The 27,124-nt window shown below is 36.9% G+C and overlaps 1 protein-coding gene across 3 annotated transcripts in view; it reads left to right on the forward strand.

Annotated features, from left to right (window-relative positions):
- Nucleotides 1-27,124, forward strand: part of IMMP2L (inner mitochondrial membrane peptidase subunit 2) — a 929,241-nt gene that overhangs the window by 875,867 nt on the left and 26,250 nt on the right. Inside the window, exons 8-9 of one of the 3 annotated variants that reach the window (XM_064487435.1) lie at nucleotides 9,872-9,950; nucleotides 13,321-13,567. In XM_064487435.1, the coding sequence (XP_064343505.1) occupies nucleotides 9,872-9,950; nucleotides 13,321-13,395 (154 nt within the window). In that variant the 3' untranslated portion in view covers nucleotides 13,396-13,567. Of the gene's footprint in view, nucleotides 1-9,871; nucleotides 9,951-13,320; nucleotides 13,568-27,124 lie in introns of those variants that run through there. The other 2 variants (XM_031455215.2, XM_064487436.1) reach the window with 2 other exon arrangements.

Below are 27,124 nucleotides of genomic sequence, written 5' to 3' on the forward strand. Positions count from 1 at the left end.
AAAATTCCTCAGCAGCCAATAAGGCAAAATTACGATTCCTGGCATCTAGTAAAAAAGTTACCAGACATGCAAATAAACAGGAAACTATAACCCACTTTGAAGAGAAAAATCAATGAATGAAAAAAATGCATTATGTAGATGATGGAAATTTTAGGCAAGGAAATTAAAACAATTATTATAACTACATTCCGTATGTTTAAGAAAGTGGAGGAAATATTAAATATAACAAGCAAAAACACAGATGATATGAAAAAGACTTAAATCTAACCTGTAGAGAGAAAATGTACAATGTCTGAGATGAAAATACACTGAATGGGATCAATAACAAATTAATGACAAAAAAAGAAAAGGTTAGTGAACCTAAAACTTCAGAATTGAAAATTATTAAAAATAAAGCATAGAGAAACATGAGTGATAACAAATGAGCAAAGAATCTCTGAAATATGGAATAACGTCAAACAGCCCAACATACATGTAATGGAAATCACTAAAGGAAGGGGGAGGTGCATACAGAAAAAAAATTGAAAAAATAATGGTCTAAATTTTTCCAAATTTGAGGAAAATGCAAACAAATAAAAACAAATAAACAAACAAGCTTAATAAGCCCTAAGCATAAGAAATATAAAGAAAACAATATCAGGATAGATAGATAAAAATCAAATTGTTTAAAACCAGTGGAAAACTTAGATATGTAAAAAAAAGTCCAGGTTGCGGGAAGGGGAAGAAAATGCACTGTGTGCAGAGAAATGAAAATGACAGATTCTTTATCAGAAATAATACTAACCAGAATAGCATGTAACAACATCTTTAAAGCAGAGAATGAAAAACAAAAAAATCTACCAATCTAGAATTCTTTAGCCAGTGGAAATGTATTTCAGAAATTAAGGTAAAATAAAGATTTTTTTTTTAGATATATAAAAGTTCCTAACTAACTAGGGAACCTACACTACAAAAATAAAAATTAAAAGAAATGTTTCAAGCAGGAGGAAAGTGATACTGGATGGAAATCTGGATCTGCAGAAAGAAAGAAAGAGCACCAGAAATGGTAAATATGTGGGCAAATATAACATAATCATTTTTCTTTAAAATGTAAATGACCCATGAAGAGAAAATAACCAAATGTTAAGGGACATTAAAACAGAGTAGACATAATTTATAGCACAACAACAAAAAGACCAGAAGGGAAGAAATGGGAGTAAACTATTATAAAATTCTTACATTATATGTGAATGGTATGTTGCCCAAAATTAGACTATGATATTTTGAAGATGTATATAATAAACCCAAGGCAACCACTAACAGAAAAAACAAGTTGTTCTTATCTTTTAAGTATAAATAAAGGAGATTAAATGGAATCATAAAATACACAATTCAAAAGAAGGAAGAAAATAATGAAAAGAGAACAAAGACATATGGGAAAAATAGAAAATAACAGCAAAATGGTAGATTTAAACCCAATCACATCAGTAGTCACATTACAGATACATTATAAAACCCCAAATAAGTCAGAGATCATTAGTCAGAATGAAAAAGCAAGATTCAACTACAGACTAACTACAGCAAACCTCCTTTAAATATAAAGGTACAATTAAAAGTATAAGAAAAGGAAAAGATATGTCAAGCTAACACAATTCAAAAGAAAGCTAGAGTCATTAAATAATATCAGACAATGTGAATTTTATACAAAAAAATACAACCAGGTATAAAAAGGGTTATTATTTCATAGGGACAAAAGAATCAATTCATCAAAAGGACCTAAGAAACTTCAACATTTGCAACTGATAACAGAGCTTCAAAATGCATGAAACATCAACCAAGACAACTACAAAGAGAAATAGACCAACACAAATCCACAGTAAGTCTGATGTTTTAACATCCCTCTCTCAATTAACTGACAGAACAAGTAGATAGAAAGTCAGTAAGGATAAAATGAGTAAAACAGCACTATCAATCAACCTAAGCAAATTGACATTTACAGACTTCTTCATCACACAATAGCAAATATACATTCCTTTCATGAAGACAAAGAAAATGTACTACGATAGACTGTATTACAGGGCATAAAACAAATCTTAATAAAGTCAAAATTGTTCAAACCAAGCAAAATATATTTTCAAACCAAAATTAGACTAGAAAGCAATAGTGGAATAATATCTAAACAAAACAAAAAACACCCCAAATATTTGAAAACTAAACAATACATTCAGAGTAACTCTGGGGTCAAAGGAGAAATTGAGAGAAATTTTAAAGATTTTTCAACAAATTAAAATGAAAATACAACATAACATTTTTTAAATGACGCTAAAACAATAGAGAGGAATTTACAGCATTAAATGGCTGCACTAGAAAGAAGATAATTTTGAATTAGTAAACTCAGTGTCAACCTTAAGAAACTAGAAAAGAAGACCAAACTGACTAGATAGTAAACAGAAGAAAGGAAATGAGAAGAAATCAATAGAAAATAAATAAAATAAATCAGTAAAACTAAAAGCTTTCTCTTTGGAAAAAAATCAATAAAATTTATAGTTTTAACCAGAATAATGAAGAAAAAGAGAGTAAACAGTTTTATCACAAATTAAAGAGGTGACATTCTTACATATTCTACAGATATTAAAGATAAAAAGAAATAGTATAAACAAAAGTACACAAAAAATTCAGTAACCTGGATAAAATGAACCAGTTCCTTGAAAGACATAAAACTTCCAAAGCTTACTTGAGAAGAATGAAATAATCTGGATAACCCTAAAAATGTCAGGGAGATTGAATTTCAAATTTTAAAACCTCCCACTAGGAAAATTCAGGTCTAGATGGCCTTGGTTGTGATGGCTACCGAATTTTAAGGAAGAAATAATACCAAATTTATACAGAGAATTGAAGAAGAGGGAATATTTTCAAATTTATTCTAAGAGAACAACATGACCCTGATATCAAAACTAGACAAAGATATTATAAGAAAATTATAAACCAAAATCTCTCACAAACATAGATGCAAAAATTTAATATTTTAGCAAATCAAATTCAACCATATATAAAAAGTCTAATACATCATAATCAAGTTGGGTTCCTCTTATATGTTTAATGCTGGTTTAACATTTGAAAGTCAATGTATTTCACCACATCAACAAACAAAAGGAGGGAAAAAAATGACTATCTTAATAGATGCAAAGAAAAACATCTGACAAAATCTAATGTCTATTCCTCATAAGAACTCCCAGCCAATTTGAAAAAAAAAAGGGAACTTCTCTAACCTGATAAAAGTCCCTAATATAAAAACTAGCTAAAAATCAGTCATTGCTTAAATATTAAACCAAAACATCTCAAACTTCCTAAAGAAATATAGCAGAACATTTTTGTGACCTTGGTTTATGCAGACTTCTTAGATACAACACCAAGAGCATAATCCATAAAAAAATATTAATAAATTGTACTCAGAATTAAGAAATTCTACTCTTTAATAGATTCTGTTAAGAAAATGAAAAGTCACAAGCTGGAAGCAAATTGCATTTTTGATGTAAGACTTGTATCCACAATATAATAAGAACTCTCTAAAATCAATAATAAAGACAAGCAAATGAGCAAAAATTTTACCAAAGATGGTATGTCAATGGCAAAAATATGAAGGAAAAGATGTTCAACATATTAATTAGGGAAATGCAAATTAAAAGCAAAGTGATATACCACTACATATCCACTAAAACAGTTAAAATTTAAAATGTATTTATACCAAGTGTTGGTAGGGATATGAGTCAACTGCAACTCTCACACATTGCTGGAGAAAACATAAAAGAAAACACTTTGGAAAAACAGATTGATATTTCCTTAAAACTAAACACCTATCATATTGTCTATCTATTTCATTCCTAGGTATTTACTTACCGGAAATGAAACCATATTTGCACATAAATACTTGTGAAAAATATTCATAGCAGCTTTATTTATAATAGCAACAAACCAAAACAACATAAATGCCATAAGTAGGTAAATGGATAAACAAACTGTGACATATTCATACAATAGAATATTATACAATAGAATGAATATAAAAATAATTATGCTGAGTGAAAATCTAGACATAAAAAAGTACATACTCTATCTTTTTTTTAACTGAAGTATAGTTGATTTACAATGTTGTGTTAGTTTCTGGTGTAGAGCATAGTGATTTAGTTATACATATACATCTGTTCTTTTTCATAGTCTTTTTCATGATAGGTTATTATAAGATACTGAATGTAGTTCCCTATGATATACAGTAGGACCTTGTTGTTTATCTATTTTATATATAGTAGTTTGTATATGCTAATCCCAAACTCCTAATTTATCCCTCTCCCTATGCTTTCCCCTTTGGTAATCATAAGTTTGTTTTCTATGTCTATGAGTCTTTTTCTGTTTTTTAAGTAAGTTCATTTGTGTCTTTTTTTTAGATTCCACATATAAATTATATCATATGATATTTGTCTTTCTGTTTGACTTCCTTCACTTAGTATGATAACCTGTAGGTTCATCCATCTTGCTGCAAATGGCATTATCTCATTCTTTTTTATGGCAGAGTAGTATTCCACTGTATGTATATACTACATCTTTATCCAGTCATCTTTCCATGGACATTTAGGTTGCTTCCATGTCTTGGCTATTGTAAATAGTGCTGCTATGAACACTGGGGTGCATGTATCTTTTAGAATTAGAGTATTCGCCAGATGTATGCCCAGGAGTGGGGTTGCTGGATCATATGGCAACTCTATTTTTAGTTTTTTAAGGACTCTCCATACTGTTTTCCATAGTTGCTGTACCAAATTACATTCCCACCAACAGCGTAGGAGGGTTCCCTTTTCTCCACACCCTCTCCAGCATTTATTGTTTGTGGACTTTTGAATGTTGGCCATTCTGATTGGTGTGAGTTGATATGTTATTGTAGTTTTGATTTGCATTTCTCTAATAATTAGTAATGTTGAGTGTCTTTTCATGCGTCTATTGGCCATCTATATGTCTTCTTTGGAGAAATGTCTATTTAGGTCTTTTGTCCATTTTTTATTGGGTTGTTTATAATTTCTTTTATATAAATTTCTACAAAATGCAGACAAATCTACAATGAGGAAACTTTAAAAAGGGGCAGGAGGAGATTTTGGGGGTGATGAATATGTTCATTATTGTGATTGTATTGGGTTTTATGGGTATATGGATCATTGAAAAATGTACCAGTACCTTTTAATGATGTGTTTTTTATTGTATCTGAGAGAAAGGGAGAAAGAGTGAGAGAGAGAGAGAGAGGAGAATGGGGAAGAAACAACCCCTAGTGGCTCCCCAGAGCTGCGAGGCTAATTCCTAAAGGCTTTAAATCACATTGGTGCCTTTTCATGAAATGCCACTTGCCTCCCTCTACAGTCTCATCTCACAACTCTAACTCCCGTGTATTTCCAATTTCTTTTATCACATTCTAGTTTATATTATCTCAAAACTTGTTATCCCCGGTGGCTTGTGCAATTCTTATTTATCTTGGTAAGTGATGTGTTGGCAGTCCTTTCCGAGACCCTACTCCCAGGCTGTTAGTTGCTTCTGCTCTGCTCCCAGATCAACAATTCATAGCTCTCACAAAATATTCTGCACTCCCTTGGGTCACTGTTGACTCACTTGTTGGTCTCCCTTTTACTGAGAAATCCCTAAAGAAAAAATTTTTCTTGTGCACCCTTAGTCTCCCAGTATTTCATGCAGTGCCTAGTACACAGTATGCACTTAACATAATTTGCTGCATGAAGGAATGAACCTAATTATGTTAATGTACACTCCATCCCACTGGTGTCCTTTCAGTACCATAGCATATTAGTAGAAAGTCCTAAAGGTAGTCAGAGCTATTTATCAACATTTGTTTCTATTATGAGGAAAAAAAGAACAAATTCCAGAAATGTGAGCCCATTAAAATATTCACTCCATCATAGGAAAACATCTCACCTCCAAGTTTCATAATGGACTACACAGCCTCACTGCAGTATGATCTGCCAAACAAGCAGACATCTAGGTAGCTTTTTTAAAAGGGACACCCAGATTGACTTTTACCCATCTTTTCAACAAGCACAGCACTACCAATAAGACTTAGTGGAGCAGACTGCAAGAGAAAGAGCTAACAAACTGCTTCTTTATTTTGAGTGCAGAGTCCTTACTTGGGAACCCTTGAAACCTGGAATTTAGTCTGGCTCACAGGTTTGCTGTGAGAAAATTGCCTGACAATCAAGAAGTAAATTAATCTGGTTCTCAGAACAATCCTCAGAGGGAAATATAGAAGGGTGAGGGGGAATTCTCTTGGATGAACAGATGTTTTTTTATCAGAATGTTTTTCAGTCTCTCTACTTCGACAGTGTTTATGAACTATTCATAAAATATGCATTTACTGTAAACAGGTATTTTGTTGCCCATTTATGCTAGGAGCCAATTTCCTGGAATGGGCTGGAATGAACCCCTTTGTACTGTTTCTGCATGATCCCAAATTGAAGATCAATATGAAAGAAGTTCTCAAATGTCACTGGACTGGATGCTAAATGTACTCCGTTGTGAAGTGAACCCGAGAGTACAGCCACTTAAGATATTGTTCCATGTCATTTAGGTCAGACAATAGATGCAGAAAAGAAAATGCAAGTGAAGGATTTTTTTTTTTTTTAAAGCCAAGCCTTTGAAATATGGCTCAGAAAACTTGGGTGAGGATGTGTGAATTTCAGGCACTCTGGGAAGAGGTGCAAATTAAAATCTAGCTGGTAATTCCCTTCAGAACAGGTTGTTCCTTCCTCTTGAAAAACACAAAGAAGAAATCATGCACCAAGTAAAGCCAAATCCCTTTAAAGCTTCTCTTAGTAGTAGGTTCATTTATTTTTCCCCTGAGCAAGCATCACTGGATTCAAATAAAAGGCTTGAGGCATGTTTGGTAGAGAATAATAAATGATGAAGAATCTATCTGGTAAAGTCACAGTGGAAAATCAGAATGGTAAGGTTACTTTTACAAACATTTATTTAATAAGGACATGCACAGAAACCTGAAGGCGAAAAAAAGGTTGATGGGAAACAATTATGATATACCTAGGGGGCATCTTTCAATGTCTATTTCAAACTGATGGGAACTGGAGAAAAAAAAATGGCAAATGAAATCCTCATCAGTCAATCATGAGAAACATGAAAAGGAGCAACATGAAAATATCACTCATCTTCTCCACGCAGAGAGAAGGGGAAATCTCCTTTGTAGAGTTTTATCTTCAGTCATGGCAATAAATTTAGAATAACTGAAAAGAAAACAGCAACTGTTCCAGACTGAAACACAGCCCAACACATCCACCTGTTACCTATCTCTAGTTTCTTTAAAAAAAGAAATTGATAGTAATTCAACCATTTCATCTATTTCAGACATGATTAAATATATAAAGAATTAAAATTGCCTTGTAATGGAAGAAGTGTACATGTCCACAGTTGAGTCTCATTAAGCAATAATGGAGTATGTGTGTGTGAATTACCATCTTCTTTTATTTATATTTATGTGCCTCTTAAATTATGGGAGAAAATGCTGCAGAACTGACTCATGACATCAGGCTTATTCTCACATAGCCAAGTTTAGAGAGCAGGTAGAAGATTCTAAATGCTAAAAAGCTTTTCTGCAGCATCAGTGGCAATTCCAGAAGCCTGTAATTTTTGAAGCATTCATTGTCCAACCCAAAGGGCATGAAGTGGCAAATTCTGAAACAGCAGCACATTAAAATATTTTTTCAAAGCACAGCCTCCTCCTGAGTGGCACTATGCATAGAAACTGATCTTTCTTTCACTCAACATCATGGGCTTGAGGCAAGAGAGGAAGAGATGATGGAGAAGTCTTCAAATAGCTACCATGAGATCCAGCACGGTGCAGACATGATCTCCTTGAATACTTGGAACACCCTGAGTCAGATGTGCTCACCATTTTACAGATGAATACTAAGGTTAAGTCATTCTACACCAAGTCGACCCACTTGGTAAACGGTGGGCTGGGAGTAAAGCACTGAGCAGTGTCAGCAGTTGTAGGAGATGCTCAACAAATGTTTGGGGAATTATAATTGAATAGAGAGCTGATTAGATCAAGAATTTCCAAACTGTGCTCCATGGAACTCTAGGCATTCTTTAGAGCTTGTCTGGTGTGGGGAGAGGGGCTGTGATTGCAGGGAGGGAGTGCTGACTGAGCAGGAATTCTGATCTCCACCATCACTGGAACCACAGCCACCCTGTGTCAGTTGAAGTGCTTCTTCCTTTTTTCTTTTTTTAATTGAACTTCCACATAGCATTTTATTTGAGCAAAGGAATGTATAGATTAAAAATCTTTAAAACTACTGGAGTAGAGGATCACACTTTCACTTCCAAATTTATATCGTTTTCCACTTTCCTAAATTCCATAACTTGGATCTAAGTAATCAGATATATGCAGAGCACACGTGAAGCTGTGGAAAACTGATGTTGGTGGGGGTGGTGTACTTCATTGGTGCAATGTGTTCCAGAATCTTGTGAAAGAAAATTGTGGAATAATCCAATACGTCAAACTCATGAGGTTCTAGAATGTGGTCCTTTGGGAAATATTTCCTCATCTGCTTTTCAGGAATGTTGAAAGGTCATCCTGACTGAGAGAAGGCATGAGTCACCCCCAGTTTGGGGTTAACTACTGTGAGTTTTCCTGTCAATCACGGACAACAATAAACTGTATTGGAGATTACTCTCTGAGGAGGTAATTCCTAGGATCCTTTGTTTCTGTAGGAGGTTGAAATCACCTCTAAGGGAATAGTCTTCAGAAGCAACTACCCCCATGTGTTAAGAGCAGGAGAGGGAAAAAACTAGCATTAGCCAGATCATGTGGAAATGTTGACCTTCTTTTACATTTTAAAAAAATTATTTAGTTTTTACTGAAGTATAGTTGATTTACAAAGTTGTGTTAGAGGAAAGGGGGGGGATAAATTGGGAGTTTAGGATTTGCAGATATTAACTACTATACATAAAATAGATAAACAGTAACTTTCTACTGTATAGCACAGGGAACTATTCAGTATCTTATACTAACCTATAATGGAAAATAAGCTAAAAAAGAATATATATATATATATACATACATATATGTATACATATAACTGAATCCCTTTGCTATACACATGAAACAACACAACATTGTAAATTAACTTGACCTTCCTTTAATATTAGTGACTTGGAAGTATGCAGAACTGATCAATCATAAACACAAGGAAAGCACAGAACATGGCTGGAGTTTGACGGAGGTTCAGACTGGAGTTACCCTGCCCCTATGCCAATCTCAGTTGCACTGGAAGTAGGAACCCCTCCTTCTTCTCCCTGCATATCTTATGGCTGTGGCATTCAGAGGCAAACATCTGGCAAATGAAGTGAATAGTAATTAGAAGCAAAGTCAATTGTGGCTGCATCCACTCCACAAGATCAGAGGCAGAGGGAGTTCATTAAAAGGTGTTTAACACAGAAAAAGAATAAAGTCACGAAGGAGAAATGTTTGAGTCAGAGCTCGCAGGGGTGCTTCTGAGCACTGGACATGGGTGGATTCACCCTCTGAGTCAGGTCAGGGCAGTTCGGCCAGTCACATCTGAACTGGCCTGAAATCAGGCTGTTTCACATCTGTGGTTTGCTTGTTATCAGCGCTGTCTGAAGGGAGCTGAGGACTGGCTCCATGTGATGTTTCCCCTTCTGGGTCTTGTATGTACACATTTGTCCTGAGACAGGGCACCCTCCGTGCCTTAGGCGCAGTTGCTCTTGCTGTTCTCACTCTCCCCTTAGGGCGGTTGGGCTAGGATGCTCCTCAGAGGGAGGTGTTGAATGAAGAATCGTCCATGAGATGTCTGTATCTTTGACTTTGTTCTAGGCCAGAAGCACTACTGTCACCCACGTTTTACAGAAGAGTAATCATACAGAGGTTGGCTGTCTGCAAGCTCTCACACAAGGTAAGTGATAAAGCTGGGATTTGAATTGTTATGTTTGACTCCAGGACTTAGGTCTCTGATGACTTTGAAAACAGTTTCGTCTGACACCATATTGCCTCTCTCTTGTTAAAGTCTTGAATATGGTGATGCTTCTAGATGGTGTGGGAAGCCACTGAGCCCAGAGATATAAAGGCCCACCTTCAAAGCGGAACATTTTATGGAAATGATTTGTGCTAATGGAGCACAAGCAAGCTCATACTGGCAAACTCGCCAGCAGAGAGTGAACAGTATAGTATCACATGGTGGTTGAGAGCACAGGCTGTAGAATCATCCAGACCTGAGCTCAGGTCCTGGTTCTGATGTTTACGCATTGATCTTGATAGAGTTAATTTCGTCATCTATGAAAACTTTATGGGATTGCTAGTAAGAATGGACTGAATAAGTGATGTAAAACGTTTGCATGGTGCCTAGTACATAATAAGAGCTTTATAAAATGCCAGCTATTATTATTAATGTTGCTATTATTGCATTTGCAACCATGTCTCAATATCACGCTTTATTACTTTTCTAGCAAACACAAGTTTTGCCTATTCAATTCTTTCCCATTATGCCATGGGATACAACAGGGATCTGAAATGCATTTACAAATGATCTCTTCTCACTAGAGAACTCTGAATAGAACATTAGTGAATTAGTTAGTCACCATTATATATACTTGCATGTGCCAAAGATTCTAGCATAAGACAAAACTGAACAAGTCATTTTTAAAAAGATAATTAGTAATGCTAATTTCCCTAGGAGGGATAATGGCAGTGTGTTCACGTGGAGAATGTCCTGTCTTAGGAGATGCACGTTGAAGTATTTAGGGATGAAGTGTGGAGACGCCTGTAACCTCCTCTCAGAATGTAATTCTCAGTGGGACCCTCATTTCTGCACATCTTGCGAGCCTGGAAACTAACAGGTTTTTTCTGCATTATCTTTGCAAGGATGCTTGTATAGTGAATAGCCTTGAAAGACAGACAGTATCTCCCTCTGGGACAAAAATTAAGCAGATTTTCTTGCAGTCCCCTTATCAAAGTCTGATGCTCTTCAGCTGTGACACAAACCTATCACATGCCTAACATCCACCTGGACCTGCCTCTGCACCACTCACGTAGCACCTGGGAACAAGGGACCCAATGTAAACAAAAAGCTCATAGTGCCTGTTGAGCTGTGAGTTATAACATTTTGGTTTCTGACCCAGAAGTCATATGTCTTATGCCAACACAACATCTATGAAACTCAAGCAGGCTATCTTGTTGGTTTTCAAATATTCTTCACAGTCCTTGACCTCTGTTTTCATGCATTTGAGCCTGTGAAATAACACGTGTGTCTATGTGTGCATACCGAGACCATAAAAGTCAAGGGATGCATTTGTCTTAAGAACATAGGCATATTAACTTCAACTACAAATCACTGAACTCTCCACTCTAGCACATGGTCCCAAGTGAAAATTGAAAGAAACCAGATGTTCCCTGGAGCTGTTTGGGTATGCAGGCATGGACGAACTCTTGGAGAGATCTCCAGCTGTTGCTTCAAATATGAAAGTAAGAGAAGATGTACTCAAAAGGGGCTGCAGGGGATCTGAAGTGGCATTCATATCTGCCTCAACACGTAGAAAACACTCAGATAAACACGGAGGTAGTGAGGCACATTATTTGCTTACTGCTTTATTTACTCTTTTAGCCTATACACATGTTCACCAGTGCTACTCAGACACCTGTTAAGGATCTACTTTGTGCCAGGTGTCACAATGTCTTGCAGTAGCACTGTGATAGGTGGGTGGGAATTGTTATTAAACTTCTTCTTTTTTTTTTTTTGGCAGAAGAGGATAATGAAGCAACACAAAGTTTAAGGATTTGCCTGACACTCAGCATGACAGGGCTAGAATGTGAATTATAATCAAATCTTGGACAGCTTCTAGTATGCCATGAATTTTATGTTCTAATCCATATATCAACAAAGTTATTAGGATCAACTTTATACTCTCCATATGAATTAGAAAAAATTAACATGGAAAAGGTTATTGATATAAAATCCATAATCTACTATTTTAAAAAATACATCATTTCACTTTATATATGAATATTTAAATGCTGGTTTAATAATGATTTCTCACCTGGTTTGGACAATCTAGGTATGTTTTCATTATTTAACACTTATTTTGAAGACTTTGTTAAAATATTCAGTCTTCATTGACTAGCACATTAAGCTTGGGGAAGTATGTCTACAATTCTCAATCTATAATGATATGACTGGATTCAGAAGTGTCTTTAAAATATGAATTTAAGTAAAACTTCCAGGTATGAAATGACTAGCTATGGTTATAATCTTTCAATCAGTTGATTTGGGAAACTCCAAAGACAGACAAATTAAACGTATACCCCAATCATTTTGTGGGCACTATGCCATCTTCCTAGAATACATATGTAAACATTTAGTCAATACAATCTTTAAGCATGTTCACCTGTCACTGAATACTAATCTTCATAATCAGATTTTTGTCCATATGTGAAATGTGGCTATTGGTTATGAAGTACGTTCAAGCTGATCCTGGATTTACTCATAGATTGCCTTAGATTTGAAAATGTGTGATCAGCTATTGAGCCATTTGAATCCTCTGAGTTGATCACAATAGGGCAAACTGTCTTAAAAAGATAGACTTTGCTGTATAATTTCTGATAGTTTTTTCCATCACAAGACAAAAAAATCTTAATAGTTTTTTTATGGTATTTCATTATATCTAAAGCAGTTAAGGGTACACGGCCCAAAATGAATCTAAGGTGAGAAAGAAGCCAACAAGCTATGAAATACACTCAAGAATTGTGTTTATGCATAAAGAAAAAGAGACAGGGTTGGGGGAGGAAAAGGGAAGGAGGGAGGGAGGGGAAGGGGGGATGGGAGAGAGGCAGAAGGGGAGAGAAGGTACAGAGGGAGGGAGGGACAATCTCTTGAAATGACCTAACTCAACCTAACTCAATCTAATTCAGCCTAACAGAATGACTGAAGAATTAAAAAATGATCCTGTTATGCTGGGAAGAGTTATAAACGAGTTCTCTGATTTTTGTATCAAAATGTGTAACACTCAATAGATAAATAAGGTATACGTAAAGAGTATTAAAAAAAAAACAAACCACTCCTTCCTCTTACAAGACTAATGGGCAGAAAATAATTTTGTTCAACCTGAATACAGATGGATGTGCACAGTGGTCTTCATGACCATTCTGGACTTTTTTTATGACGTAAAACTCCGAACAAGTCTCTAATCCACTCTAGACTTGAGACATTTTATCTGAGGAATTAAACAAGAGGATTTTTATTTCGAGTTCCTTCTTGTTCTGATATTTTGTAGTTCCATGAAGGCACCCAGAAGTCAACCTTTTCAGATGCCAGGAATCTTGGAATTATGAGGAAAGATGTCATCTAAACATTACTTGTGCTCTTTCAAATTTTGTAAGTTCTCCTCTCATTTTGCAAATTAGCCTGAATCCATAGGTGTGATTAAAATTTTTTTGTTTTTATTTTGATCTGGGAATTGTATCATTTGCTATTACTCCAACTTGGGATATACTACACTCATAAATATGCTGGATAAATATTTACTCAAATGCTGGTTTGAAAATGTTGGCTCTGCCATGTTCAACAGTTTTCTTCGTGTTTGTCAGTGAGTTATGATCTGCCCTATTTTTCTTATCTGAGTATCTATGGAAATAGAAAATAAAGGAAGGTAAAGATCTTTTTGAAATGGTTCTGGTTAAATAATGTAACAGTAGAATATAGTTTAGGAAATGTTTTTCTTATATATACAAAACATTACAGAATGTCATAATAGGGAATGATACAGAAATTTAACAGAGATACAAATAGCACTAGCACCAATGAGCAAATTTGTCTTCTCCATTCTATGCCTTCTACCATTAAGGGGACCATTCCCAGCGTCAGATACATATTAAAGCTCAGTGAATGTTTGCTGAATAAGTAATGATCTCTCTCTTTCTATTGTTTTATAGATATGGCTATGGAAGTAAATAGACTGCATCATTTGCTAATTTATGGCAAATCCAAAATTAGAAATTAGGCCTCTGACTCATAGTCTAGTTGTACTTTTTTATATTAGACCAAAAAAAGAATGTTAATGTTGGTTAGATATGTAACAAAGAAGAATTTAGATATATGAGAATTTCTACTTAGAAGCTGATGGCTTTTGAAAGTCATTACTCAGTTGCCGGTGTAGCCAAGAACCCCTTTGCTCCGCCTTTGTGGAGCATAGCAAAGTGGTCAGGGATTAAATGAACTGAATGACTAGTTCTCAGTACTGCTGCTTCTCTGCTTTCTGTGTTCTATGGGGGTGCAGCCTGTGTGTTTTGGTTGAGAGTCCTGGGTTTTAGTAGGGGCTTTAAAATCCAGTAGTATTCTAAAATTCTGTGTGATCTGGTGGATCTTTTCTAGAACTTCAGAATTGGAAACTAATTAGAAATTAGCTTATTTAACATCTCACTTAACACAAGACTCTTCCGTGCACCAGCTCCTACAGAGAGGCACCCAGATGGAGCTGGAACTCCTGCTGTTAACAGTTTGTACTACTTCAAACTGTACAAGGCAGCTTGAAGTAGGGGAAAGAACTCAAGGCTTTGAAACAAAAAGATATGAGTGGCTATGGTAAATGTTCTTAACTTTCTGAGCCTCCTTAGTTTTTAAAATGTAGATACTATTATCTGCCTTGTAGGTTATTATGAAGATTAAACAAAATAAACTCTATAAAGCTTTCTCACACACTAGGCCATCAGAAATACTCATTTCCTCCATAGATGTCTTATCAACAAATTTGGATAAAATTCACTTCCTAGATGTATTAGTTTCCCAGGGCTGCTATAACAAATTGCCACAAACTTAACAGAAATTTATTCTTTCACAGTTCTGAAGTCCAGAAGTTCCAAATCGAGGTGTTGATAGGATCATGTCCTCCCTAAAGGTTTTAGGGGAGAATTCTCCCTTGTCTCCCTCCTGGCTTCCTGTGGTTGCTGACAATCCTTGGCACCCCTTGATGTATAGAGGCATCACTCCAGTCTCTGCCTCCATCACCATATGGCATTATCCCTGTGTGTCTCTGATTCAGATTTCCTTTTTCTTACAAAGACACCAGTCATACTGGATTTAAGGCTGACCCAACATGAACTCATCTTAACTTGATTACATCTGCAAAGACCCTATTTCCAAACAGTGTCTCATTCACAGGTTCTAGGCAGACATGAATTTTGGAGGAGGACATTATTCAATCCAGGACAGTAGAATTGTTGAGACAAGTAAATGAAATACTGCACAAACTGTGAAGTACAAGTTGATTCCATTTCTCAAATTTCCAATTGTTAACTTTTATGTCTATCTATGACAACAGGTTAGTCATTTGAGAAATAATTACTTTCAAACATGGTAAAAATATATATATATATTAGATAGATGAGAAATGAGATCAGTCCTACCCCTAAATAGTAAAGCTATAAAATAATACAAAAGAGTTATGTCTGGCATGACATTTCATTATATAAAATTAACCCATTTGAGAAAATCTACAGTCATGGGATGGATGAGACAGGAATTACAAGGCGCTGGACATCAATTTTAATTTTCCATTAGCTTATGCTGATGATTAATTTATGTTGATGGGAAGGTTACCATGCCCCTGAGCCAAAGCTTAACAGTCCACTTACAGTTTTCTAACAGAAACTTCTGAGGAATGATAATTCTATCACGTTGCAAAAGCAGGGATAGATTTAGTTCAATAATTATTCACACTCAAATATTTAAATGAAAATGTATAGCATCAGTCATTCTTTGTAATTCTTAGGTTGGGTTATACAAACCTTAGGGTGTTTCTCTTGTGCTTAAATCCTGAGCATTGTAAGCGTCAGCATTTAAGTTACTATTAGCAGAACAGCTGACTTGGGTGAAGTAGTTTCTTCATAGTAACCTGTACCCAATCAATCAATGTCACTTGAATTGCTGCATTTGGACTCCCAAGAGCCTATGATTTTCACTGAGTGGTGCTGTGTAAAATACACCTCAAATACTATGATCAACCCTGGGAGCACAAAAAGACTTCTTTCACAAAGACAAGACGTGACGATAAGAGTACTTCATGCTTCCTGCGTAGAAATAGAAAAATCCATAAAGACCATCAAAGGCCTACTTCCTACCATGAGCTATGCTACTTATGCTTTGAACAAAGACACATTTGGGCTGTATTTCTGATACAAATAGCCAATTAGAACACAAGGTCTTTTTTTAATTACCTAAAAGGAGAGTGGGGAAGACACCTAAAAATTTCTTAATATTTTAAAACTTTTATCCTCTAGGATAAAAAAATAGAACCTCTCAAGGTTCACAAATCCCTTTCTAGAATCAAGCCGTCAGGCTTGCAAAGCTACAGTAACTTCAGTGCATTCATAACGCATTCACGTGTCACTGTCCCGCCTAGCGGTCTCATCACTTTCACCTGAAACCCCTGCACTGCGTTGCCTTCCTAATTGTTCTCCCTGCCAGGGTCTTGTCTTTTCCTTAGCCCACCCTGCCCCACATCACAGGTTGGTCTTCCTACAACATATCTTTGCTCGTGCCGTGTCTTTGAGGGAAAATTTGCATGTGCTATCACTGCAGTCACAACACCATTGCCTCATTCCCACTCATCTGAGATCTGAACTCAGCCACTTTCTCCAGTTTTACTTCCCAAGCCTCCCCCTCAAGATCCTACACCTCAGGCGATCTAGATTCTTCTCTGTTGTATGGAGCTAGTCAGCACTTCCCACTCTCTCTGCCTCTGCTCACATCATTCCACTTGAGTTGGCCTTTCCCCATCCAAACCTTTTCAGACTCACTCAAATGTCTCTTCCTTCATGAAACTTCCCTGATTAAACCCCAGCCCCCTTTTCACAATTCCTTCCCAATTACTAGATGTATCTCTAATAGCATTTAGCACATTCTGGCTTATCTTCACTTATTTTTCTCCCTTACTGATCCTATTTGTACAGTCCATGAGAAGAGGAGTCATGTGTTCATTGTATATAAATCATTGCCAGCAACTAGCATAACACCTTTATGGATTAAGTCAAATGCGTTTTTCATGTAAATTTTTCTGAAAATTCCATGGAAGATTATCATTTCAGACAGAAACTAATTTAAGACTACTTCACAGATAACCAGATGAGGATGGCAGAATTAAAAGAAGAGGAATTTGGCATTGTTACAAACGTAGTTCTCAGGAGATAGACGAAGAGAAATTATATATAGTAGTTTCTTCCTTAAATACTGTGTGAGGACTTTCCCTAAAATAAAATCTGTATGTTCTACCTCCGCTAAATAATAACAGCTCATATTTATTCATTTTCTTTACATTCAGGATTTTCTTTGGTAGATTTTGCTATAATCCTAAAATACAAAATGAAGGTGAGATTTGGAAATTTTTGGTATTTTTAACTTTAGCTGATTGGTGTTATCACAATCTGACTTTCAGAGGGGAAAGAAAAGGAGTTTACTTTAGAGACCATTCCTAAAAAGATGATATAAAAGAAATAAGAGTAACCAATCTTTCTCCCATTGCTTATTCATAAGGCAGAGAGAAGACTCTAAAATAAAGCTAGAGTTACTGCAATGCCTTCAAAGGGTGTTGGAATGTTTGAAGACAGTCCCTATAAAATAGAAGTTGCATTTCTCTTCCCCTGGCCTTCATTCAAGCACTTCTCATTTTGTTGGGCTCTCTTTTCAGCTAAGCCTCCTGATGGTAGAAAACACAACTTTACATTCTGCCAGTGGAATTGCTTGGCACTGGAATTCTGGCAGGATGTTCCCCTATGAGAAATTCACATTTAGTACGTATTGTTGAGTGTCTTCCTGTGTATTTAGATAAAGCTTTTATTTCATGATTTCTTAGTTCCTCTTCTTTATGAAATCCAGGTAGTGTAAATCAGCTCTTTTGACTTGTACATATTAATTAGAGCAGTAGTTAAGAAAGGGTATTAATGAAATCCTTCCTTCTATTAAAATGGAGGTCAAAAGTGGCATCTTACTACTCCACGGGGAGTTTAACCAAATTTAAATGAGTAGTGAGCTGTTTGTCAGACATTAGGCTCTGGAGAATAATTAAACTCCCATAAACTTTCTTGAAATAAAAACACATGACTATCTAGTAGGAAATGGACAGTGAAAATCTTTCTTAGATTTTAAACTATTAGATTATGTCTTAATGTTTGCCACTATTACTCACAAAAGTGGTTATTCATAAAAAAAAAACCTGCTCTCCTATTGCATCTTATACTACTCATTTGTTTTGAGGATTCTTAAAAAAATTTGGTTTTTCTTTGTTTTGGTATTTAGGTACATTGGATTCCTCCACTAGACATTAATGTCTGCCTATTTTAATTTCATATGTGTTTACTCACGGTACATAAGACTGTGAAATGTAGTATTTTCTGTCACCTAGATTTCTCCCCCAGGACCAAAATATGAAAGACCTTTCCATGCCCAGTTTTTATTAATATCTTGTGGCATTTGATGAGATTTTCACGTATAATGAAGCTAAGAGGGACAAAAATCCATACAGTATTAGAAACAGGATTCAAAAGACCATGAAGCACTTAACTAAAACCCCAGTTCTAACAAAGTAAAGAAAAGTTAATTAGGTTAAAAGTACTTCAATTAAGTATTAAAAAATACTGCACAAATAGAGAAGAGGAGATATCCATTAAAAGTAATTCATATAAATACCAAATGAATAAACAATCTCAGAGATATTCCAAGCCCTTTAAGTTCAAGTAGTAATCAGATGCCCAAAGTCAAGAGTGACTTGACTCAAGTAACTCAAATACTGGTAGCTGCTCACGACAGCCACGTGACATCTCCAGTCTCATGTCAGTGAGGTGCCACATTACCCTGGATCAAAAACTGGGGTTTTAACTGACTCCAAGCAGAAAATGTGAAATGATTCCACAAAACAATTCGACTTAAAAGAACATTAACTAAAGAATAATGCCCAGCACTAGAGATAGCATTCTCCTCTGGTCATACCCCAAATGGGATTTTGCATAGATCTAGACACCATTTTTTGACTATCAACTCAATAAAGAATCTTAGGCTGAACATTCCTTCATCCCCTTTCCTAGTCCTTCACTTCTGTTTCTTGAGCTCACTTTAAAGAAACAGTGAGTACCTCTCATGACCTTGTCCCAGGTTTTCTTTTGAGAAGAATGCTAGAACACACAGTGAATTTGCCACAGGGGGACAGAGCATGCTGGACTTTGTAATTCACCGTAAAACAAATTTTTAAAAGAAGTTTTCTTATCTCAAGTGTTCCAAAGAACACACTCAGGGAAACACAGAACTAGACTTCATCTCACCCAACATAAAATGAAATCCGAGTTCCTGTCCTGATCTCCTACAAGAAAATGTGAGGCATAGATGTGACCTATATAATCCGGTCCCAAGCTATCTTTTCATATTTATATCTTATCCCTCCCCTCGCTCTCTTTACTCTGGGTTCAGCAGTTCTTCTTAGTCTTCTTTACACATGCCAAGCATGTTTCTGCCTCTGACCCTCTGCCCTTGCTAGTCCCTCTATCAGGAACAGACATTTGTCCAGGTAGTGGCATGGCTCACTTCCCCACTTCCTTCCTGTCTCTGTCTAATTGTCGCCTCAGCAGAAGTACCTACCACAGCATCTAAAATATCTCCTCCAGTCATGTTCTTTCATACTGCTTTACTTTTCTTCAAAGCACTTATCTCTATTTGAAAGCACTTTTCACTTAAGTGTTTATTGGTTGTGTCTCTGTTAGAATGTTGGCTTCATAAAGGCAGACTTTGCCCACTGTTGTACTCCCGGTTCCTGGGAAATGTGTGTCTTTGAAAATGTGTGTGTGTTCTTCAGCATCCTCATGTTTTCTCACGTTATGGACTCATGAAAATGCAATCCCAAATCAGCTTTTGGAGGAAAACACTGCTGCATAGTACTGAGCAGTTTCCTTAGCATAACATAATGCCCTCACTCATTCTGTTCCTCTTGTCTCTTTTGCTTTTCCTCCTCACATTTGCCTTGAGAATTTTCCCTCTTCAGCATTCAGCTTCAGCATCCTATCTTCCATGAAACCTTGCTGATGGCCCATACCATCAGGGTGGATGCGGGTTCTTTGTCCTGGCCTGTGTGATCATTCATCTTAAAACACCACATCTGAATGTGCTGTGTGGGCTTGATCACGTGTCTGCACCACATGACTTGCCGTTCCTTGAGGGCATTGACTGTACCTTTAGCATGCAGAAAAGTGCTTCTCTCAAAACTTTTTCCCCACCAACATCCTCATCTGACACACTGTGTTTAGTGGAACATTTTTGAAGCTGCCATCTTCTCTTTTCTACCAGACTTTGTAAGTTATTTCTTTGTCAAATGTGGTTTGTCCCATAGGGCCTTTCATGGTATAATCTTTCTTTTCTTCCTTTCCTTCCTTCTTTTCTTTCTTTTTTTTTTTTTTTTTTTGCTATTTTATATCTTTGAGTAAAATGCATTTTGAATAATATGTTGCATTATTGGACTGCTTTAACAACATTTTTATATGACTAATCTGTGTCATCTCTGGGGCTCATTTATAGCAGTGATTTCACCACCAAACCAGAGAAGCCCACAGTGTTAGGACCTAGAGATTCATCTATTTAGCTCACTTCTGTGATTTTTTTGTAAATGTCACAGGCTGGTCAGGTTACAAATTCTTCTACCCCTGCTATACTGCTTCCTCTCACAGCCTCTGCCAGTGTGGTTCCCTTTTCTGGAATGCTTGTTCCTCCCCGTCCCCTCCTATGGCACACACCTTCTCATCTTTCAGGCTCACAGAAGCCCCTGCTCTCTGTGACTATTCTGTTACAGGCATTCATACCACCAAACACCTCTCCTTCTAGCATCTTTCACATTTCTTTTCCCTTTGGTCATATGATTGTTTCTCCCCAAAGAATGAACTCCAAGAGGAAAGGAGCTATAATTGTTACTCATCTTGTATGATGCTGGGCACACAGTAGGCAGTCAATTAGTTAATAGATATTCTTAGGGTAAATGAATGGACACAGGCACAAAAGTACTTATAATCTAATCGAGTTTCCAATGTGCAATAAAAGGGCTGCTATGGAAAAAGCACATTTTTCAGTCGTCTCGAGAGGATCTGGTTTCTAAAAGAACCTTAAATTCTTACAGATTTAAAAAAGGAGTAACTTTTTGAACCCAATCATTTTTAGAATGCTAGCCTAGGCTGTAAGTCAAAGGGAGAAAGCTTTCTGTTCACAAACCCCAAGGGGTTAAGGGCACGATCCGGGGAACCTGGAAGAAAAGTTTGCCACTGAAGCATGAAAAACCTGGTGTAAAAGGGCTTTCAATTCAGGTCCACTTCTTAGGAATTCTAAGTTTTACAGTCCTTGATCCTCTCTATATCAGATTACTTTGTAACTCAATTGTTCCCTCAACTCAACAGAACACGATTTTACTTCTTTTTAATTCAGTTGTTGAGTGAACTGAAAGATAGCTAATAAAGAGATTAATTAAAGTAAGATAGCCATGGTCAAGTTTGCTCTCTGCTGAGTGGATCGCCCTCATCTTAAATCTTCTTAAACCGCACACAATTAATTCAAAAGCCTGAGGGCACTTGCATGAAAAGGATAATGGGGTGAGGCTTTAAATGATAGAAAGTCCTTAAAGTCTCTCTGCTTTATTGGTTTATGTTAACACCTTACTCATTAATCTTGTGATGACTGAAGGTGTTTCTATTCACAGATATCAAATTGACTCAATCTATCCTATTTCGAGTTATTTTAAATTTTCAGTCACCACACAACTGATTGCACTGTAATCTAAATCTTAAAATGGCAGAAAGTTCCAGATTGGTCACTGCTTAATCCAGTGGAGAATACAGACATAACGAGTCTCAATGATATTTTCTAAATATTTTTGGAAAAGTAGATGGAGACATCAGTACAGATGCAAACACAGAAGAGTAATGTGTAAATTACCTATGTGTACAACTCTTACGAGGCGGATTTGTAAATCATCGCACATCTATGTAAGTGCTGTTCTCATCCAGTTTTTAAAATAATGTGTTCAGAGGCAAATTAATGACTGAGAAATGCTTGCATAATGTTAAGGAAAGGGGCAAGTGACAAAACTATATAAAGAGTATAAATCCACTTCGTTGGGAGGAACAGATACATGTGTACACATACATGCGTGTGTGTGTATATGTATATGTGTGTATGTGTGTGTGTGTGTGTGTGTGTGTGTGTGTGTATGTATATAAAGCAGGATTAGAAGGTAGAAGAGAAGGAGGGGAATGGGAGGAAAGAAGAGAGAAAAAGCTAAAATGAAAATGGTAACCAAAATGGTAACACTGGTTAACGGTATGATGAAATTATAGGCATTTTTTCTTACATCTTTATGCTTTTTCCTGTATTTTCCCAAGTAGCCTGCATTCTTTTATGATGAGAAGAAATCAACATTTTAAAAGTTAGAATATACACTATGGCCTTCCAATGAAGAAGATGATCTTCAGAAATTTCTCACAGTTTGAGGGTGTTAGTTGTAGAGAAGCAGGAGGAAGAAAAGGATATTGCTCCCCAGAGTCTTCTGCCACTCCTAAAACATGCACAGTGCCTCTCCCTCTCTCTCTCTCTCACAAACACACAAACTCACACAGTGATGTTGCTTGCTCTAGGCTCAGGGCCTTGACATCTAAAAGCTGTGCTGTACCAAAGTCAGTAACCGTAAAAGTCCAACCATGTGTTCTTAACCGCTGGTAACCTAGGACTGATACATTTTTCCAAACAAGCAAAAGGCCTCTTCATTTTTGAGGTGGCTTCTGGCAACCAAGGTGCTGTGGAGCCACCATCAATTGTGAATAAAGCAAAAGATAAGAGAGGGAATGCAAAAAGACTCACAGAGTAAGGCCTCTCCTATGATGGAGTCTCCATCTCTGGAAGATACGTATTTCTTCCAAAGACTGCCATGCCCCTGGACCAGAGCAGTCAGCCTATATGAGGTAGCCTGACACTGTCACTGACACTGTTGGGGTTTACACAGAGAAACCTCTCACTCAGCCGCGTCCAAGAATCACACACGCTTTTTGGAGATCCATGATAAAGAAAGAAGGAAAAAGAAAAGTGATGCTGGGAACATTCTGCGGGATGGCCCACAGATCTGCAGGGCCCAGAGTGAGATGAAAATGTGGGGCTTCTTGCCCAAAAACCAGGAACAAAGTGCCATTGAAAGTTCTAAAACATAAATATTTTTTCTTTATTCTTCATCTTTTTCCTGACTTGTTATAGTTTTTATTTGCTATCAAATATCATTTGAAGTACAGAAGAATTTAAATTTTTGATTATTAGCATAAATTTTACCATTCTTGTTTGTATTGTGCAATGCCTGTTTTAAATGAAAATTTAAGAGCATTTAGCACAATTGCAGAATCACCAAAATTACACAATTCATATTCTGTAGCTTGTACATGCATATGTAATGTCATTCTTAGTGGAAATACTGCACAAAACTAACTCAACTGTTTTTATTTCACTTCTTGATAAGCACACTTTCTACCAATACTCTCTACTTGAAGCTTACCAGTAAGTTAGAAAGAATGAAAGGAAAAAGAACTATGGTTTTCCTGTTTCCTTTCCTTCTGTGTCACCATTTTCAGCATAAGCAGTTGGCTAAGGAAGTAACATGAGTAAGAAAGGATATGATACGATTCCTTGGTCACTGTACAAGAAACACACTCTTGGTGTTTCTCCTATACTACTCACACAGAACATGTCTGACACTTCTGAATGTGTCTATGTGTGGGGCGGGGGTGGTTTTCCTCACCAACAATTCTCCAATACCAGCTGGATGTCCTCAAATGTAACTGAATTCTGACGCTATGTATCTGGTGATCCCACAGGGGCTCAGTTCCACAAGACCGCCCCAATCCTTCACTCTAGAAGCCAATTACAAGTTTCAGATTGTTACCTATGCTTCTGACTGATTGGCTATAAATTTGGGTTCCCATGACCCCCTCTTGGGCTTAATAATTTCCTAGAATGGCTCACAGAACTCAGGGAAACACGTTTACTAATTATGATAAAAAATATGATAAAGAATACAGATAAACATCTAGATGGAAGAGACACATAGGGCTAGGTCTGGAAGGGTCCCAGGGAAGGAGCTTCTGTCCCTGTGAGAAGGGGAGGGCCACTCTCCCAGCACATGGATATGCTTACCAGCCTGAAAGCTCTCTAAACCCATACCTGAGATTTTTACAGAAACTTCATCACAAAGGTATGATAGATCGTTAACTCAATTCCCAGCTCCTCTTCTCCTCTTGGAGGGTGAGAGGTAGAGCTGCACATTCCAAGCTTCTAAGCATGGACTGCTCTTTCTGGTGGCTAGCCCCTATCGTTAAGCTATCCAGGAGTCCACCAAGAGGTACTCCTTAGAACAAAAGACACTTCCATCACCCAGAAATTGCAAAGGATTTAAGAGCTCTGTGTCAGGAACTAGGATCAAAGACAAAATAGGAGAACAAAAAATGCTTCTAGTACTCTTACCACTTAGGAAATCATAAGGGTTTTAGGAGCTCTGTGCTAGGAACTGGAGGCAGAGACCAAATGACACCTTTTCCATTATTTCACAGTTGTTCGTATTTCTTAGAACACCACTGCCTTCTTTCTGCATTTGAAGCAAATTCTGGTTCAAATGGAGAGCACAGCACCCCAGGCTGTCAGCTCACCCACTTTCTCAGTTGTAGATACAATGTGCCAATCTTGCACTTACTTTTTGTTTTGCTGAACACCCATACTATGTGGACCCACCAGAATTCTGTGCTCACGGGGCATCACAAATACTATATGCAAATAAGGTGGTGAGAAAGGTGGGTAAACATTTTGTGCTACTCGCCTCTGCTCACACACATGTCCCGTTGTCCCATCAAATTTCACTTAGAAAATACAAGCTCAGAGGTAAAGTTGGTAAGAATTTCAAGACACTACCCAAGCATTAAATCCAAGGTAGGACCCTTCTGACTACTGGCCCCCTGTGGCTCCCAGGTGGTACATTTATGAAGCCAGCCCTGACATACTGCCTTGGCTTTTTGGCTGAAGCACTCTCCAGCACACGAAATAGCCTAGAACACCTGCTTATCTAATTAATGAAACTAAAATTCCCCAGACTCAGGGCAAAGAGCAGGATGTGGACACACTGAGTTCTACACAAAAAGAGATTAGGACAAACTCACTGAGTAAGAGCACTAACCATAGTGATTTGATATTCACATGACATTATCTGATTGACTGTTTTCACCAAAATTTACAGATAAAGCTGGTAGTGGAAGGGAGATTAGGAAGCAGCCAAGAAGGAAAGTGTGCTCATTGGTTATTTTAGATGCAGTTTCTGAGATTGACTGGGACACTAATTGGAGAATCATTAAACGAGAAGGCACAGTCTTACATATATCAAAGGTCTGTTTTCTTTCTGGTTGACAAAACGAACAATTCCAGGAATCATGCTGAACACTGTAATCTGATAATTAAGGAAGGGCTCAGTGGAGCAAGGAAAGGAAACAGGAAAATTTAATTTAGAAAGAAGCTGATGAAGAGCCAGGCACCAGCTGACATAAAATCAGCCGCTGAAGATGTTCTTAAAGAGAAACTGAAAATGCTCTTCATAAATAAGGTTTAGTGGCATCACAAAAAGAGGAGATTTTCTGTAAAATAATACTAAGGCTGTCAAGGCAATGTGTTTCTTAACCAAGCAAGTTAATACTGCTTCTGTCTACTGCTTGCTTCACAATGAGTGAGGTCAGCCTTATAATATGATCAAATCAAGTGCAGTTTAAGTGAAATGTTTATGCACATTCTTTCACCATTTACCATTTGCCATCAAGTGACTCTCATATCAATGCATCAGGGAAGCAAAATCAACCACAAGTTTTTTGCTAGATATCGATTTGGCATAATTTCTACCTCAATTTGCCAGTTTCCTGGTTTTCCAGAAAGAAACCAGAGCTTATGGCCCCCCTCTTAAGAAGCTATTTTCATTTGAGCTAGATTCTATTACCCATGCCTTCCAATGTGGTTCAATCCCTAATATTCACATACGAAGCAATCTCCATTGACAAAATGGCACCTGCCTGAGTTACGAATTGAGCACCACCACATATTTCTCACTCTATTTCCACGGTTATCATCATCAATATTGTGCTTTGGACCACCCAGCTCACAATTCTGAGATCATACTTTATCGACCTGTGTGTTTTTCTCAGCTCTTCAATCCACAAACTAGGAAGGTTGTCTGCATCTAATAATGGCTTGTTCTATTGCTGTTGGTGCCAAGTTGGCAAGAAATCAATGTATCTTTAGCTTGAGTTCATCTGAGATAACCAGCATCTGTTATATATCCCTGTCCCTAACCCAAATCGAAACTCTACAGTTGGACAGCACTGCTCTTCCCCATCTGTGGTGCTTGTGTAGTCAACTTTTGTGCCCTTGAATCCCATTGTAACTTGGGAGGAGGAAAGAGTGCAAACATAAGAATTAAGAAGTATTAAGAAAGTTCTTTATCTCAAGCTTGCCCCAATCCAGATGCCAAAATATCTGCAATATCTTCATTATAACTCAGCTCAATTCAACATAAATTTTTTTAGCACCAACCAAAGAAGACACAGTGGGTAACCCTAAATGTAATAAAGATAACTAAGGCACGCCCTTGAGGAGCTCACAATCCAAGTAGAAAAAATAAGTAATGTTATACTATATTATGGTTATTTTATAAATGTACATAATGTAAACATTTATGAAGCATTATGAGGATACAGATTGAAGGTCATTTTCTTTCGGTTAATCATTGGCCTCTTTCAGACATTATTTTATTCAACTTACTCCAAGGAGCAATACATCAGTTATTAGAACTATTAGTACCTTACCTCTTCCCCACACTGTGAGGCAGAAGGTGATAACTGTGCTGGGAAAAACTGGAGCAAGAATTATCAGGAAAATACTCATTAAAGCATTCATTCAGGCATTCAACATTTATAAACCACCCATCTCTGGCAGATACCATGCAGGATGAAAAGGTCTGCAAGACACAGTTACTGTCTTCAAAGGAACGTATA

Source organism: Camelus dromedarius, chromosome 7, assembly GCF_036321535.1.
Source record: "Camelus dromedarius isolate mCamDro1 chromosome 7, mCamDro1.pat, whole genome shotgun sequence".
Taxonomy (NCBI): Eukaryota; Metazoa; Chordata; class Mammalia; order Artiodactyla; family Camelidae; genus Camelus; species Camelus dromedarius.